The 12,912-nt window shown below is 47.0% G+C and overlaps 1 protein-coding gene across 6 annotated transcripts in view; it reads right to left on the reverse strand.

Annotated features, from left to right (window-relative positions):
* Window positions 1–12,912, reverse strand: part of Rbm10 (RNA binding motif protein 10) — a 36,243-nt gene that overhangs the window by 9,955 nt on the left and 13,376 nt on the right. For 3 of the 6 annotated variants that reach the window (XM_052732880.1, XM_052732807.1, XM_052732497.1), the window contains 4 exons: window positions 6,486–6,666; window positions 4,665–4,901; window positions 2,851–2,920; window positions 1,077–1,150 (listed from right to left, as the gene is read on the reverse strand). In XM_052732880.1, the coding sequence (XP_052588840.1) occupies window positions 1,077–1,150; window positions 2,851–2,920; window positions 4,665–4,901; window positions 6,486–6,666 (562 nt within the window). The remainder of the gene's footprint in view (window positions 1–1,076; window positions 1,151–2,850; window positions 2,921–4,664; window positions 4,902–6,485; window positions 6,667–12,912) is intronic. The other 3 variants (XM_052732721.1, XM_052732637.1, XM_052732558.1) reach the window with 2 other exon arrangements.

The raw sequence follows: 12,912 nt of genomic DNA on the forward strand, positions 1-12,912 counted from the left end.
AGGCCACACCCAGGGCCAGCACTACACAGGCTACACTGGGAACGAGGGGAGATGGGCAGGGAAGAGAGAGGAGGGGAGAGAAAAAGAGAAAGAGCGCACGAGCGCTAATGCTGGAAAAGGGGAAAAAGAAAGCCAATTTAACAGATGGAGGTTTCCCGCCATGAGGCCACCTTCCCAAAGTTGGCAGGGTCCTGGGCCCACCGCACTAGCCTACTGACCCGACCCACAGAGCAGGCCACAGGGTTGCCTCTGCCAGGACCCTCCACTTCACCACGGCTGCCCCTTCCTCCCCTGACACTTCTCTCCAGTGCTCTACATCAGTGATAGGCTAGGGCTGGGTAGCCAGGTTAGACCCTTGAGTCTTGGAAGGTCCCAACACAGTTGAGTTGGGATCCAGTGCCAGGCTAGGGGAGCCAGCTCCCTCCGTTGCAGACAGAGCACAGTTCCTTATTGAGAAGGTAGAGGTGGGGCCTCCTGTGGGTGGGGAGGGTGCTGTGAATGGGAGGGACCAGTGAATTGAGCCCAGCGTGTCAATAAAACTATCACACTTGACTGGAACTTTCAACCAAAAGCAGTGCTGTCCCTCTGCATGGAACTCAGAGGGCCAAATTCACATGCAGGAGAGAGCTAGCAAAACAAGTCTTGCTAGTTTGTGTGCCAACATCTATGTTCCCCAGTGGCAGGATTTCAGTGGTCCTGAGAGCACAACCAAGTTCTGGCTCTGCTGACTCGGGAGCAGAAGGGTCCCACCAGGGTGTGGGAAGCTATGGGAAGGAACCCACCCTGGCAGCTCTTTCTCTGAAAGCTCAGCCAGGAGAGGTGAGGGAGCGCTAGTGCCTGGCAGTAGGATGGGGCCAGGGGACGGTGTTGAGAGTGGGCCCCAGATGGGAAGCCCAGTGGGTAGTGAGAGATGGGAAGAGGAAATAGTGGGGGTCAGGAGGGGGGAGAAAGAGGGCAGGGGTATGGGACACAGGGCCACAGGGCAGGGAACTGTGTCCATAAGATTCAGGCGATGGGGAGCGTTCGATTATAAAGTAGTATTTGTTTGGGGGGGGGTTCAAGTGCGGCAAAGCAACCTGATTGGCTTCCATCCATCGTGTAGCGTCCTGCAAGTGACTAAACTCGACGAAGGCGAAGCCCCGGCTCTGACCTGGAGACAGCATTCAGATACAGACGCAGTGGGTTAGTCAACAGCTTTGGACACACGGCGTTCCCGGGGGCAGAACCCGAGGGGAGAGGACCAGGGGCAGAGAGGGAAAGGGGAAGAGGAGAAAGGAAGAGAAAAAGTGATCGGAGAGAGAAAGAACAGGGAAGATAGGAGTCAAGGTAGATGGCTGGGGAGGGCAGGAAGGAGGGAAAAGGGAAGGGAAGAAAATAAGAATAGGAGAGTCAGATCAGGATAGGAAACATATATCCCAACTGTGCAGTGAAATGGGAGGAGGCTCAGGCAGACTTGCCTAGCCAGCTTGGGGTGACAGATGGAGAACTAAGAGGGAAGGGATACATGGAGAGATGTGTCTCTAGAAGAGGAGGTTGCTTTGACGCCATATAGGCCAAAGCAAATAGCTCATGGGCAAGCCTAGAGCAAGGCCAGGAGGATTACTGGAACAGGTGTTTAATCAAAAGAGCAAAAGAGAAGCCAGGCTAAGTTGGTCTGTGAGGCTATTTTGGGGGAGAAGGGTGTTCCTGGCCAGTACATAGGAAACCAGGGGGTGATTAGGAACACAATCTCATCTTAACCTTAGTGTAGGTAAAGGGGGGGATAGTCGCTAGGGAGCCACATCAGGGCCACAGTGGGAAGACTATAACCACTGACAGTCAAGATTCTCCTAAACAGGCAGATGGTGGCTGGAGCTGGCCAAGAGGACGTTACAGGTAAGAATCAGCAGGTGCCTAGGAGAAATGTCCAAAGCCACTGAGAGGCCATACCTGGGATGCCTCCTTAGGGAAAGAAACACAGATTCTGTCAGTGAATGGTACAGCTAGAGTAAAACAGAGCAAGACCTACATGTCACTGAGACAGACTCCAGGCCTGGCCAGGGCCTTGGGGCTTACAGTTCTGGGAAAGTAACTCCTTCAGAGGTAATGATGAAAGGAGGCTTTGAATGTGGTGGGTCTAGAGGGCATGCTTGATCTCCAAAAGAATCGCCATCAGGATGCATGGGAGGATGGAATAGTATACGGGGGTGGGCAAAGGAAGATGGAGATGGGGAGGAGGTGTAAGGAGGAGAGAGACTGAGATGGAAAGAGAAGCCCAGGCAGAGGTTCTGCAGAGACAACTCCACCCACCCTGCTAAAACCTCAGGCCAGCTCCAAGCAGCCTGCAAGAGGGAGGGAGGGAAGGAACAGGTGAGGCCAGAAAGTTCTGGCTGCTCTTTAGGATATACTTTCGATGAGAGCCATCCCTTGCCTCCCCTCTTGGGACATATGGGTGGGTCCATGTGAGACCTACTTTTGGTTAGAGGCTGTCAAAGTGATGTGAAGGAGACCAAGGGGCAGAGGAAGGAGAAGGAAGTATATGTATTTGCAAGGGTCACCGCCTCAGATACTCAGAGTCCCAAAGAAGAGGTTTTCCAGAGCCTGGCTCTGGCCTTGCCCCCGGGGAATAGTCAGCTCAGCCCAGAGCTGCATCCCCTTCAGGACGGCCCCCCTGTAGAGGCTGCTGGCTGGAGCTGTGAGAGTAGGGGATGGGAGAGAAAAAGAGGGTACCCCCCCCCAAGCTGCCCATTCCCAGCTATGGCAGGAAGGGGAGTAGGGAGGGGAAGAGGGAGGGGAAGGCAGAGGCAGAAGGGAGATTTGGAGGCTGAGGCTGGCCAGCAGAAGGGGAGGGCACTGGGAACGAAAGCTCACCTGAGGATTTGTTCCGCATCAGCCGGACCTCCCGTGCTTGAACACCATGGGACTGCAGCTGGCCACGGATCTGTTCAGGAAATAAAGAAGTGGGATAGGTTTAGCAAAGAAAGCAGCTAAGTATATGAGGTCAAAACACGCACGCGCACGCACACACACACACACACACACACACACACACACACACACACACACACACACACCCTCCTCTGCCTCTTTCAAAAGTTTCCCCCAGTAACAACAACTGCAACCCACACTAGTAGTACTCAGTCTTGCTTCCAGCCCTGGACTTGCAGAAAGTGAGTCAAACAAAAACAGCAGAAACATAGTACAGGGTAAAGGATGGCAGCAAGATGATCCCCAGGGGCACAAAGACAACAGGAGAGCAAGTGGGGCAGCAAGTCAGGAATGGTGGGCAGGGTGATCTGACAAAAGGCTTAGTAGTAGCCACGGAGCATAGAAGCTGGAATGCAATTCTTGTCCATCATAAAGGAATTACTCCCTTTCCTTGACTTGCACCAAAGGCTACCTATGACACAGAGAAGTACAGAGCCATTTCAGCCATGTGAGGAGGAGAAACTTAAGACAAAAAGGCATGGTGGTTGATCTGGAAAGCTTTCTCAGTGAAATGAACCTGAGGGATACTACAGAGGCAACTTAGGACCCCAGGTGAAGCAGTCTCTAGACTGGCAGTACCTCTTTTTGTGGATGGGGAGTTTATGCCAGATACTTAGTGGGGAGAACAACCTGTGCTTTTGGGTACCAGCCCCTCATCAGGGTAATGGACAAGAAATTAAGCCTCATGCACATAGGTATGCAGGAAGATGAAAAGTAAAGATACACAGATCTTATCAAGACTCATATCAGGGAAGGCTTAGAAAATAACAAGAACATGAGCTCTGGGGTCCAGCAGTCCAGGTTTAGATCCCAACTCTACTCTGCCACCTGCTGGAACATGAAGCAAGTCACTTTGCTGATTGGGTTGGGGCTATGTGGGACTGACTATAACTTGTACCTTCTAGAAAGAGCCTGGCACATGGCCTAACCTACCATAAAACCTCAGGTAAAAATGTCAGCAATCAGCTTGATCCTAGAAGGATTTCTTTGGTGGGATTACTACTGTCACAAAATAGGCAGCTGGCAGGCTTTCAGGGAAGTACTGCTCAGAGAACTGACTGGGGCTCAAGGGGTTCAAGGATCAGGGAGGCTAGTCAAAACTCTAGCAATATACTCTTGGATTTCGAATGTGGCTTGCCATAAGACATCCGCATGAGAAGAAATGAGTGAAGAGAGGAAGATGGAAGGCAGAGAATGTCACAAAGGCAAACAGGGTCAAGAAGTTATCAAAAGCCACCTATGGGTAGCTGTGGCCAGGCTGTCACTGCTGACAAAAGGGAGGAATATAGAATTTCAGAAAAGCCCATGGGCCCTAACATCTCACTCTCATGGGTCTCTGCCACAAGAATATCTAACATTGGGCCTGGCCCTCTATTCACATATACGAAAAGGGTGAAAGCCAATGGAATGTGCAGGAGGGATGCTCTTCTCTCATACCCACCAGCACCAGACACCCACAGCTACTGCCCCTAGACTAAGCCAGCCTGTCTGCTGCCTTCACCCTGCCAGACCAGGAGCTGATGGGGCCCATCCCAGAGGATGGATAGTACCGGGGGACAGGAGCTGGTGGGAGAGAAGAGAGGGAAGGTGCTGTGGTTGGTTGCAAAGGATGGTGGAGAAAAGCTGAGGGCCCTGAAGAAGACCCAGCCTGGCCTCCTGCTCTGCCACCTGCCCAGAGCCATTGGGGGGGCACGTACATCATCCTCAGTGGCTGCCTGTGGCAGCATCCTCAGCATGACGATGTTACTGGCCTTCTCCTCCTCCTCCTCCTCATCCTCCTCCTCATCCTCCTCCTCCTCCCCTTGCTCGGTCCGATAGTCCTGGTCCCGATAGTCGCCGTCTCTGGGGAAGCCTGGCGGGCCAGTGGGACTGTGCCTGTGCCGCCGCCGCCGCCTACGCTGAGTCTCGGAGCCCGGGGAGGCCTCGTAGGAATCCTGGCCGACAGAATAAGATGAGAGACACCAGACGGGCAGTCAGTCTGGGTGGGCCTAGGGGCTGGCCAATGGCTCTCTGAGACAGGCAGGCTCTGAAAGCCAGGGGTGGGCAGGCGGGCTCCGGTTAAAGGCTCAGGCAGGCAGGGTGGGTAGGCCTTGGACTGTGGCCTTTTTAAGGCTGCAAATGTTCCACAGGATACTTTGGGGAACTGCCTTCAAAGAATGGCAGTATTGGTGTGGAGGAGGAACTCCCAAAGGCAGGCTGACAAAAAACACAGCTTAAGCCTCCTTGGGATAAACTAGCCTGAGTTCAGCAAACTAGACTTTGCCTTCAATTTCTTCCCTTTTCTTCCTTTGCCAGCTCAGCTGGTATGTGTACAATTGTTTACTGTGCCATTGAAAAACACCTGTCTCCTATAGTTCCCAGCCTAAGATTAGGCCCTGGAACCAAGCCAGCAGTTTTAGGAACAGTTTCAGATATGGGTCAGAGGCAGCCAGCAGAAGTTGGTGGGCTACTATGCTTCCCCTTGGTCCTTGTTCCTCAGCCCTAACAAAGTCTCTGTTCACTATCAGTTTCTTTCACAGTACAGTGCAGTTGCTGATTCTTAACTGTTGTCAATCTACTAATTTCAATACTAAGCAGCTCAGGCCTAAGCCTAGAGCCTCCTACCTGCACAGGACAGGTCCAGACAATTCAATGCTGTATTCTATACTTGTCAATGATCTCTTCCCAGGGTCCACTGTATCCATGGAAACATTAAGAGTCACTGCTCAAGAGCAGGCAATGGAGAAGCCTGGATGCCTATAGGCCCTGGCTAACCAAACAAAGCTGGTGGTCCACCAAGGGAATCTTCAAATAGCCCCCCGCCCAGAGGGTAGAGGATAGTTCAAATACAATTCCTCCCCAGGGCTGGGCTTACAAGTGTAACCTTTCCATCCTACTAGACAGAGAGCTGCCTGTCTACCTGCTTGTTATCAGGTCTTTGACTGGTCCCCTCAGACTGGAGTTCTCTAAAGCAAGGGTGTTTCTAGCCCTCAGACGTGGGCTTTCTCATGGCAAGCATCGTGCCTCACCCTTTAGGCTAGAGGACTAGTCCCACCTGGAACTGGCTTCCCCAGAGGACCTTTCCTTCCCTTCTGTCTACAAGTTTTGTCAAGACCAGAAACACCCAGCGTTAGCTTCCCAGAGTTGTTTGGCTTGGATGATATTCTGTTCTTAGGCTGTCTTCCTAACCCTAATTGCTGGATCCCACAAAAGAGATCCTTTTGAGTGCCCTAAATTGGTGGGGACAGGCAGTACAGTGCTTGCAGTGAACCAAAGGCCAAAACTGAACAACAGGGAAGAAGGGAAAGAAGTAGTGGCTAGGAGCCCTGAGAAATACAGACTGAAGCAGTGTGGAAGCCAGGGAGACCCAACTCAGAAGAGCCCTCAGAGAAGGAGCAGGGACAGACCCTCCCCTAAGTGACACAAAGCAACTGAGCAATCCAAAGGCACAGGAGCAGAACACTGCTTACACCTGGTGCTGCAGCCAGACACACAGGCCTTTCAGGAGCATTGCCTCCAAGGCCTGGCTTTGCCCTCACCTCTGCACTTTGCTCTTCAGATGAATCGTCATACTCATGTTTGCCCTCTTGACTGCCATACTCTCGGGGGTATGAGCGGTAGTCCATGTCTCTATAATCATGGTCCCGGCTGCGGTTCTCTCCATCATCCTGTGAGCGATCAGTGGCTCCATAGCGGCCAGTCCTGTCACCACGACCACCTCTAGGAAAAGAAGGATAGGGATTAGAAGACCATTCTTCCCCAAAGGCTCAAGATGGGAGAGTTATCCCACAACTCTCTCTCTAGAACCTCAGTCCCACTCCCCAGAAAAGGGCTCTGAAAACCTCACTCCACTGCATGGACTAACTACTACATGCTCTTAAAGCCAACACACTTATCTTCATCCCTTCCTCACCTCTGGCCCACATGTATCTCAAGTTTTCTGAATGGATTCCTCACCTCTATATAGGCTTCTCCCAGTTCTGTCTCTGTACCCAAAATCCCAAAGATGAGTACTCTCTAAAGTAAAGTCAATCAACCCAACCATGTCATTCAATTTAGTGATTTCTTCTAAACAAACAGATAAAACACCCAAATTTTCATCAAGATCTCACCCAGCCTACAAGGTAAGGTTTCTGCAGACCTATCCCTGTATGCTCTATGCATGCCACTCTACCCACTTCACAGCCATCTTGCTAGAACTGGCAGGTCTTCAGTTAAAATTTCTCCAACTGTGAGGATCTTGTAGAGGACCTGAGTTCCTGGTACCCAGATTGGACAGCCTATAACCCCAGCTCCACTGTCCTCTTCTGGCCTCTGATGGCATATGAATTCATATGTGCATACTCCCACACAGACACATACACATAATTAAAAATAAAAAATTTTCTCCAATTATAGTTAACTGTAAAATAATTATCTCAAAGTTTATTTAATTTGTCAATCTTTGATGAGTTAAGAGATTACTACAGGGACTATAGGTATAGCTCAGTGGTAGAGTGTTTGCCTAATATATGAAAATTGATGACTTCCATCTCAGACATTGGGGAAAATTACTAGGGGTAGTCCTAGCTGCTCAAGACCCTGAGGCAGGCTTGAGCCTAGGAGTTCAGGGTTAGCCTAGGCAACATAGCAAGCCCCCACACACATCTAAAAACATTGGTTGTAGATGTAGTTCAGTAGTGCACAGGCCCAGCATGCAGATGGCCCTAGGTTCTATTTCCCACGTCACAAAAAGTTAAATTACTTAATGGTGAGTTCTAGGAAATGATGGCCCATGCCTGCTGAGTCCTTATTCCTATCTTATTCCTTAATACAGTGTATAGGACTTAGTGGGTGATAACAATCAAGTATCTTATGGCAGGTATACCTATAATCCCAGCACTTGAGAAGTGGGGGCAGGAAGATCAGGAGTTCAAGGTTAGCCAAGGTACAAAATGAGTTTAAGGTTACATGAGACCCTGTCCTTAAAAAAAGAAAAAGTATTTTAAAAAGAATCAACCCACCGGGCAGTGGTGGTGCATGCCTTTAATCCCAGCACTCGGGAGGCAGAGGCAGGTGGATCTCTATGAGTTCGAGGCCAGCCTGGTATACACAGCGAGATTCAGGACAGGCACCAAAACTACACAGAGAAACCCTGTCTCGAAAAAAACCAAAACAAAAAAAAGAATCAAAACATGTTTATTTAAAAAGAAAATATACTGCTATGGCTGTTTAGCTTAGTGGTAGACCACCCACAAGACCCTGGATTTAATACCCAGCATTGAAGAAGAAAATAAAGGTGTAAAAAAGAACACGGTCAAGCAAGAACCAGACCCCACAGAAGAATGCAACAAGATTCCATTTATGAGCAGTAACAATACTAGAATGCCCATTATTGACACCACTTTTTTTTTCTTTTTTCTTTTTTTTGTTTTTCGAGACAGGGCTTATTTGTGTAGTTTTGGTGCCTGTCCTGGATCTCACTCTGTAGACCAGGCTGGCCTCGAACTCACAGAGATCCACCTGGCTCTGCCTCCCGAGTGCTGGGATTAAAGGTGTGCGCCACCACCGCCTGGCCAACACTACTCTTAAAACTACATTATTCTAGCCGGGCGGTGGTGGCGCACACCTTTAATCCCAGCACTCGGGAGGCAGAGCCAGGTGGATCTCTGTGAGTTCGAGGCCAGCCTGGTCTACAGAGTGAGATCCAGGAAAGGCGCAAAAAAGCTACACAGAGAAACCCTGTCTCAAAAAACCAAAAAAAAAAAAAACACTACATTATTCTAATGATACTAGTGAAAGCAAATAAATAAGGAAAGGAAGAAAAGGCATTAAGAACTGTAAAGGTAAAAGAATCACCATTATTTGCAGCTGATAGGAGAATAGCCCTGCAAAGCCTAAATGAATCACACAAAAAAAGATTACAAGTAATTTATCAGGAGCTGCAATTATAGTCCAACAACACCACATTTTGAGTTCTATCTTCAGCACCTCCAAAACAATAACAACAGTGATGACGATAATGAAAATCAGGGGCTGGAGGGATGGCTCAAAGATTGAAGAAAGTTTGGTTCTCTGTATCCAAGTTGGGCAGCTCACACCCATAAGTAACTCTAGCTTCAGGGGATCCAATGCCCACTTCTGGCTCTTGAGCACACTTTTTTTTTGTTTTTTTTTTTTTTGAGACAGGGTTTCTCTGTGTAGCTTTGCGCCTTTCCTGGGACTCACTTGGTAGCCCAGGCTGGCCTCGAATTCACAGAGATCCGCCTGGCTCTGCCTCCCAAGTGCTGGGATTAAAGGCGTGTGCCACCACCGCCCGGCTATTGAGCACACTTGTAAACACACACACACACACACACATACACACACACACACACACAAATAATAAATTTATTAGTGTTTCTGGCTATAAAATTAATATGCAATTACATATTTTACTTAAATTCAGATAACCATTGTTTAAAAAACAGGAAGATATTACCTACGATTGCATCTAAAGGTTAAATATTGGGCTGGAGAGATGGCTCAGCGGTTAAGAGCACTGGTTGCTCTTCCAAAGGACCCTGGTTTGATTCCCAGCACCCATGTGGCTCACAACAGGCTGTAACTTAAACTCCTTGGGATCTTAATGCATATACACATATATACATGCAAACATACACACATAAATGAAAATAAATCTTGTAAACAAATACATGATTAAATATCTATGTATGTGTAAGATCTTATGACTATTCTTCACATATATGAAAATTTACTTGTGTATTTATTTACTTTTTCTTTTGTTTGGTTTGGTTTTTTGAGACAGGCTTTCTCTGTGTAGCCCTGGCTGTCCTGGAACTCAATCTGTAGACCAGACAGCCTGGCCTTGAACTCAGAGATCAGCCTGCCTCTGCCTCCTGAGTGCTGGGGTTAAAGGCATGAGCCACCACTACAGGGTTTTTGGTATTTATCTCAGGTTGACCTTGAACTCACTAGGTAGCCAAGACTAGCTTGGAACTCATGGTCCTCCTTTCTAAGCCTCTTAAATGCTGAAATTACAGGCATGGACCACCATGCCAGCTTCAATAAAAAATGTAAACGGAAGAAATTAAACTATAATAGAAAAAGGGGGAAAGGGGACCAGGTGTAGTGTCACATGCCTACAATCCCAGCCCTCAGGAAGTTAACAAAGGAGAATCTAAATTTTGATGCCAACTTGGGCTATGTGAAAAAAAAGGGGGTGGGGTGGAAGAGGGACTTAGAGACATGGCTTAGCAGGTAATGGTGCTTAGTGTCCAACAATGCAAGCTTGAAAATGAGTTTGATTCCTAGAACCTACACGAAGGTGAAAGGACAGAACCAACTCACAAACTTGTCCTCTGACAACCATACTCACACCGAATAATATAAAAACAAACAAACAAATAGGTGGGGAATATAGCTCTATGTTAATTCACTTCTGTGCCATGCACAAAGCCTTAGCTACAAATCAGAAAAAGAAAAAAGTAAATTAGAAAAAATATTCATAATCTTTTATATGCTCTACTCACTGAGCCAAATCCCTTAGACCTATACCTTTAAATGGGAAAAATTAATAACCCAAACCCCAAGGCATAGAAAAAAAAATCATTCAATTGAACTATATAAAAATAAAATACTGCCGGGAGGTGCCTTTAACCCCAGCACTCGAGAGACAGAGCCAGGCAGATCTTTGAGTTTGAGGCCAGCTGGTCTACAAAGCAAGTTTCAGGATAGGCTCCAAAGCTACATAGAGAAACCCTGTCTTGGAAAAACAAACAAACAAACAAACAAAAATACTTAAGCTTGGAAAAATCCAGAGACCCACAAACAATCACGAGTCATATTAAAAGATAAACAATACAAGGAGCTAGAGGTACAGCTCTATGGTGACTAGCACACACAAAGGCCTAGGCTCTGTACAGTACTGAAGATAAAGAAAATGAACTAGTGCAAGCAAGCAAATCGGGAGTGGCAGTGTATGCTGTAATCTCAGGACTCAGGAGGCTGAGGAAGGAAGATAGAAATGTTGAGGCCATTTTGAGATACAGAGGGAAACCATGAATCAAACAACAAAAAAATCCAAACAAGTAAATTCAAAAGAAGAAAACAGCACCAGTGATTAACACCTAATTAACAGTAACAGCAGCACTCAAGGAAGCTAAGACAGGAGGATCACAAATTCAAGGCAAGCTCAGACAATTCAGTAACAAAACGTCTGGGGACTCAGGGGCTGAAATATATCCTGAGCCCTTACCCACTGCTGAGTTGGGATGTTTTGTTTTCTTGCTATAAAAGCTCTTCACACGTTCTAGATAGGAATCCCTTACCAGATGCATGATCTGTAGATATGTTCTCCCATTCTGTGGGGTTTATTTTCATCTTGATAGTGTCCATTGATCTGAAAGTTTCTAATCTTGACAAAGTCAAACTTATTTTGAAATATTTTTTTGATTTACAAGAGTTCAAAGATAACACTTGTGTACCCTCTGCCTAGCTTCCCCTAATACTTAGAGAACTTAAGTCAACTAAACAATAGACTATTAGGATTCCACCAATTTTCTCACACCAGTCTGTCTCTTTGTAAAATTTATTTTTAGTTTTTCAGTGTATGTTCATGCATGTGTACATGTGAGTGCAGTTGCCAGTGGAGGCCAGAGTGTCAGATTTCCCTGCAGTTGGAGTTAAAGGTGGTTGTGAGCCACCCAACATGGGTGCTAGGGTACTGAACTCAGGTTCTCTGGAAAAGCAGAAGCATACTGAGGTATTTGCAATATGTCTTGTTTCAAGGATATCAAAGTCTTCTCTGGCCTATGAAAGATTCTTTCCCGCCCCCCACCCCCCACCCCCCTGACACAGGGTTTCTCTTTATAGTCCTAGAACTCACTTTGTAGACTAGGCTGGTCTCGAACTCAGCAATCTGTCTGCTTCTGCCTCTTGAGTGCTGGGATTAAAGATGTGCACCAGCACTGCCGGGTCTCTGAAAGGTTCAAAATATGTATGTATGTATGTATGTATGTATGTATGTATGTATGTATGTATGTATGTATATATATTATATCTATATATCTTTGGAGCTTTCTTTTTCTTTCTGAGACAGTTTCTCTGTGTGACCTTGGCTGTCCCGGAACTCACTCTGCAGACCAGGCTGGCCTCGAACTCAGAGATCTGGCCTGCCTCTGCCTCCAGAGTGCTGGGATTAAAGGCGTGCGCCACCACTGCCTGGCATCTTTCTTTCTTTTTAAGGATAGTAATGATTTTGTTTGAAGTGATTTCTTAATTACACTTGAGGTTATGGGGTTTCGTTTTGTTGAGAAACAACAAAAGTGAGAAACCCTTCTGATTATATACTATCAAGCAGCAGCAGCATGACTTATCTCTGGCGATGTTGACCTTGATCAATAAGGTGGTATTTATCATTTTTCTCAACCCACAAAAATTCTAGTAGAGTATTTGTGTAGTAGCATACATGAAACCCTCAGTTTGGTTCCTACATAAAAACCAGGTATGGTAGTTCATGTCTACAAATTCAGCACTTCGGAGACAGAGGACCGGAAGTTCAAGATGATTCTTGGCTACATAGGGAATTTGAAGCTGACCTAGGCTAGAGACCCTATCTCAAAAAAAAAAAAAAATCCTATTTTTCCTTTCTCCATACTCTACTGTTTAATTTAGATGAAAGTCACTAAAACCAGCCCACACTCAAGAGAGGAATTAAGTTGTTTCTGAGTGAGAAGAAATATCTATGTACCTATCTTATTTAGAATCTATCTTATGTGGAATGTTTCTTCGTTCCCTCCCTCCCAGAATTCTTTTTCTTTTTTGAGACTGGGTCTTACTATGCAGCCCCGACTGACCTGGAATTCACTATGCAGACCAGGTCGGCCTCAAAGTCAGAGATTCACTTGCCTCTGCTTCCTGAGTGCTGGAATTAAAGGCATATGCTATCATGCCTGGCCTTGGAATGTTTCTCTAAAGAAGATCTGT

This window comes from Peromyscus californicus, unplaced genomic scaffold (genome assembly GCF_007827085.1).
Source record: "Peromyscus californicus insignis strain IS unplaced genomic scaffold, ASM782708v3 Scaffold_10__1_contigs__length_136768540, whole genome shotgun sequence".
In the NCBI taxonomy this organism is placed as follows: domain Eukaryota; kingdom Metazoa; phylum Chordata; class Mammalia; order Rodentia; family Cricetidae; genus Peromyscus; species Peromyscus californicus.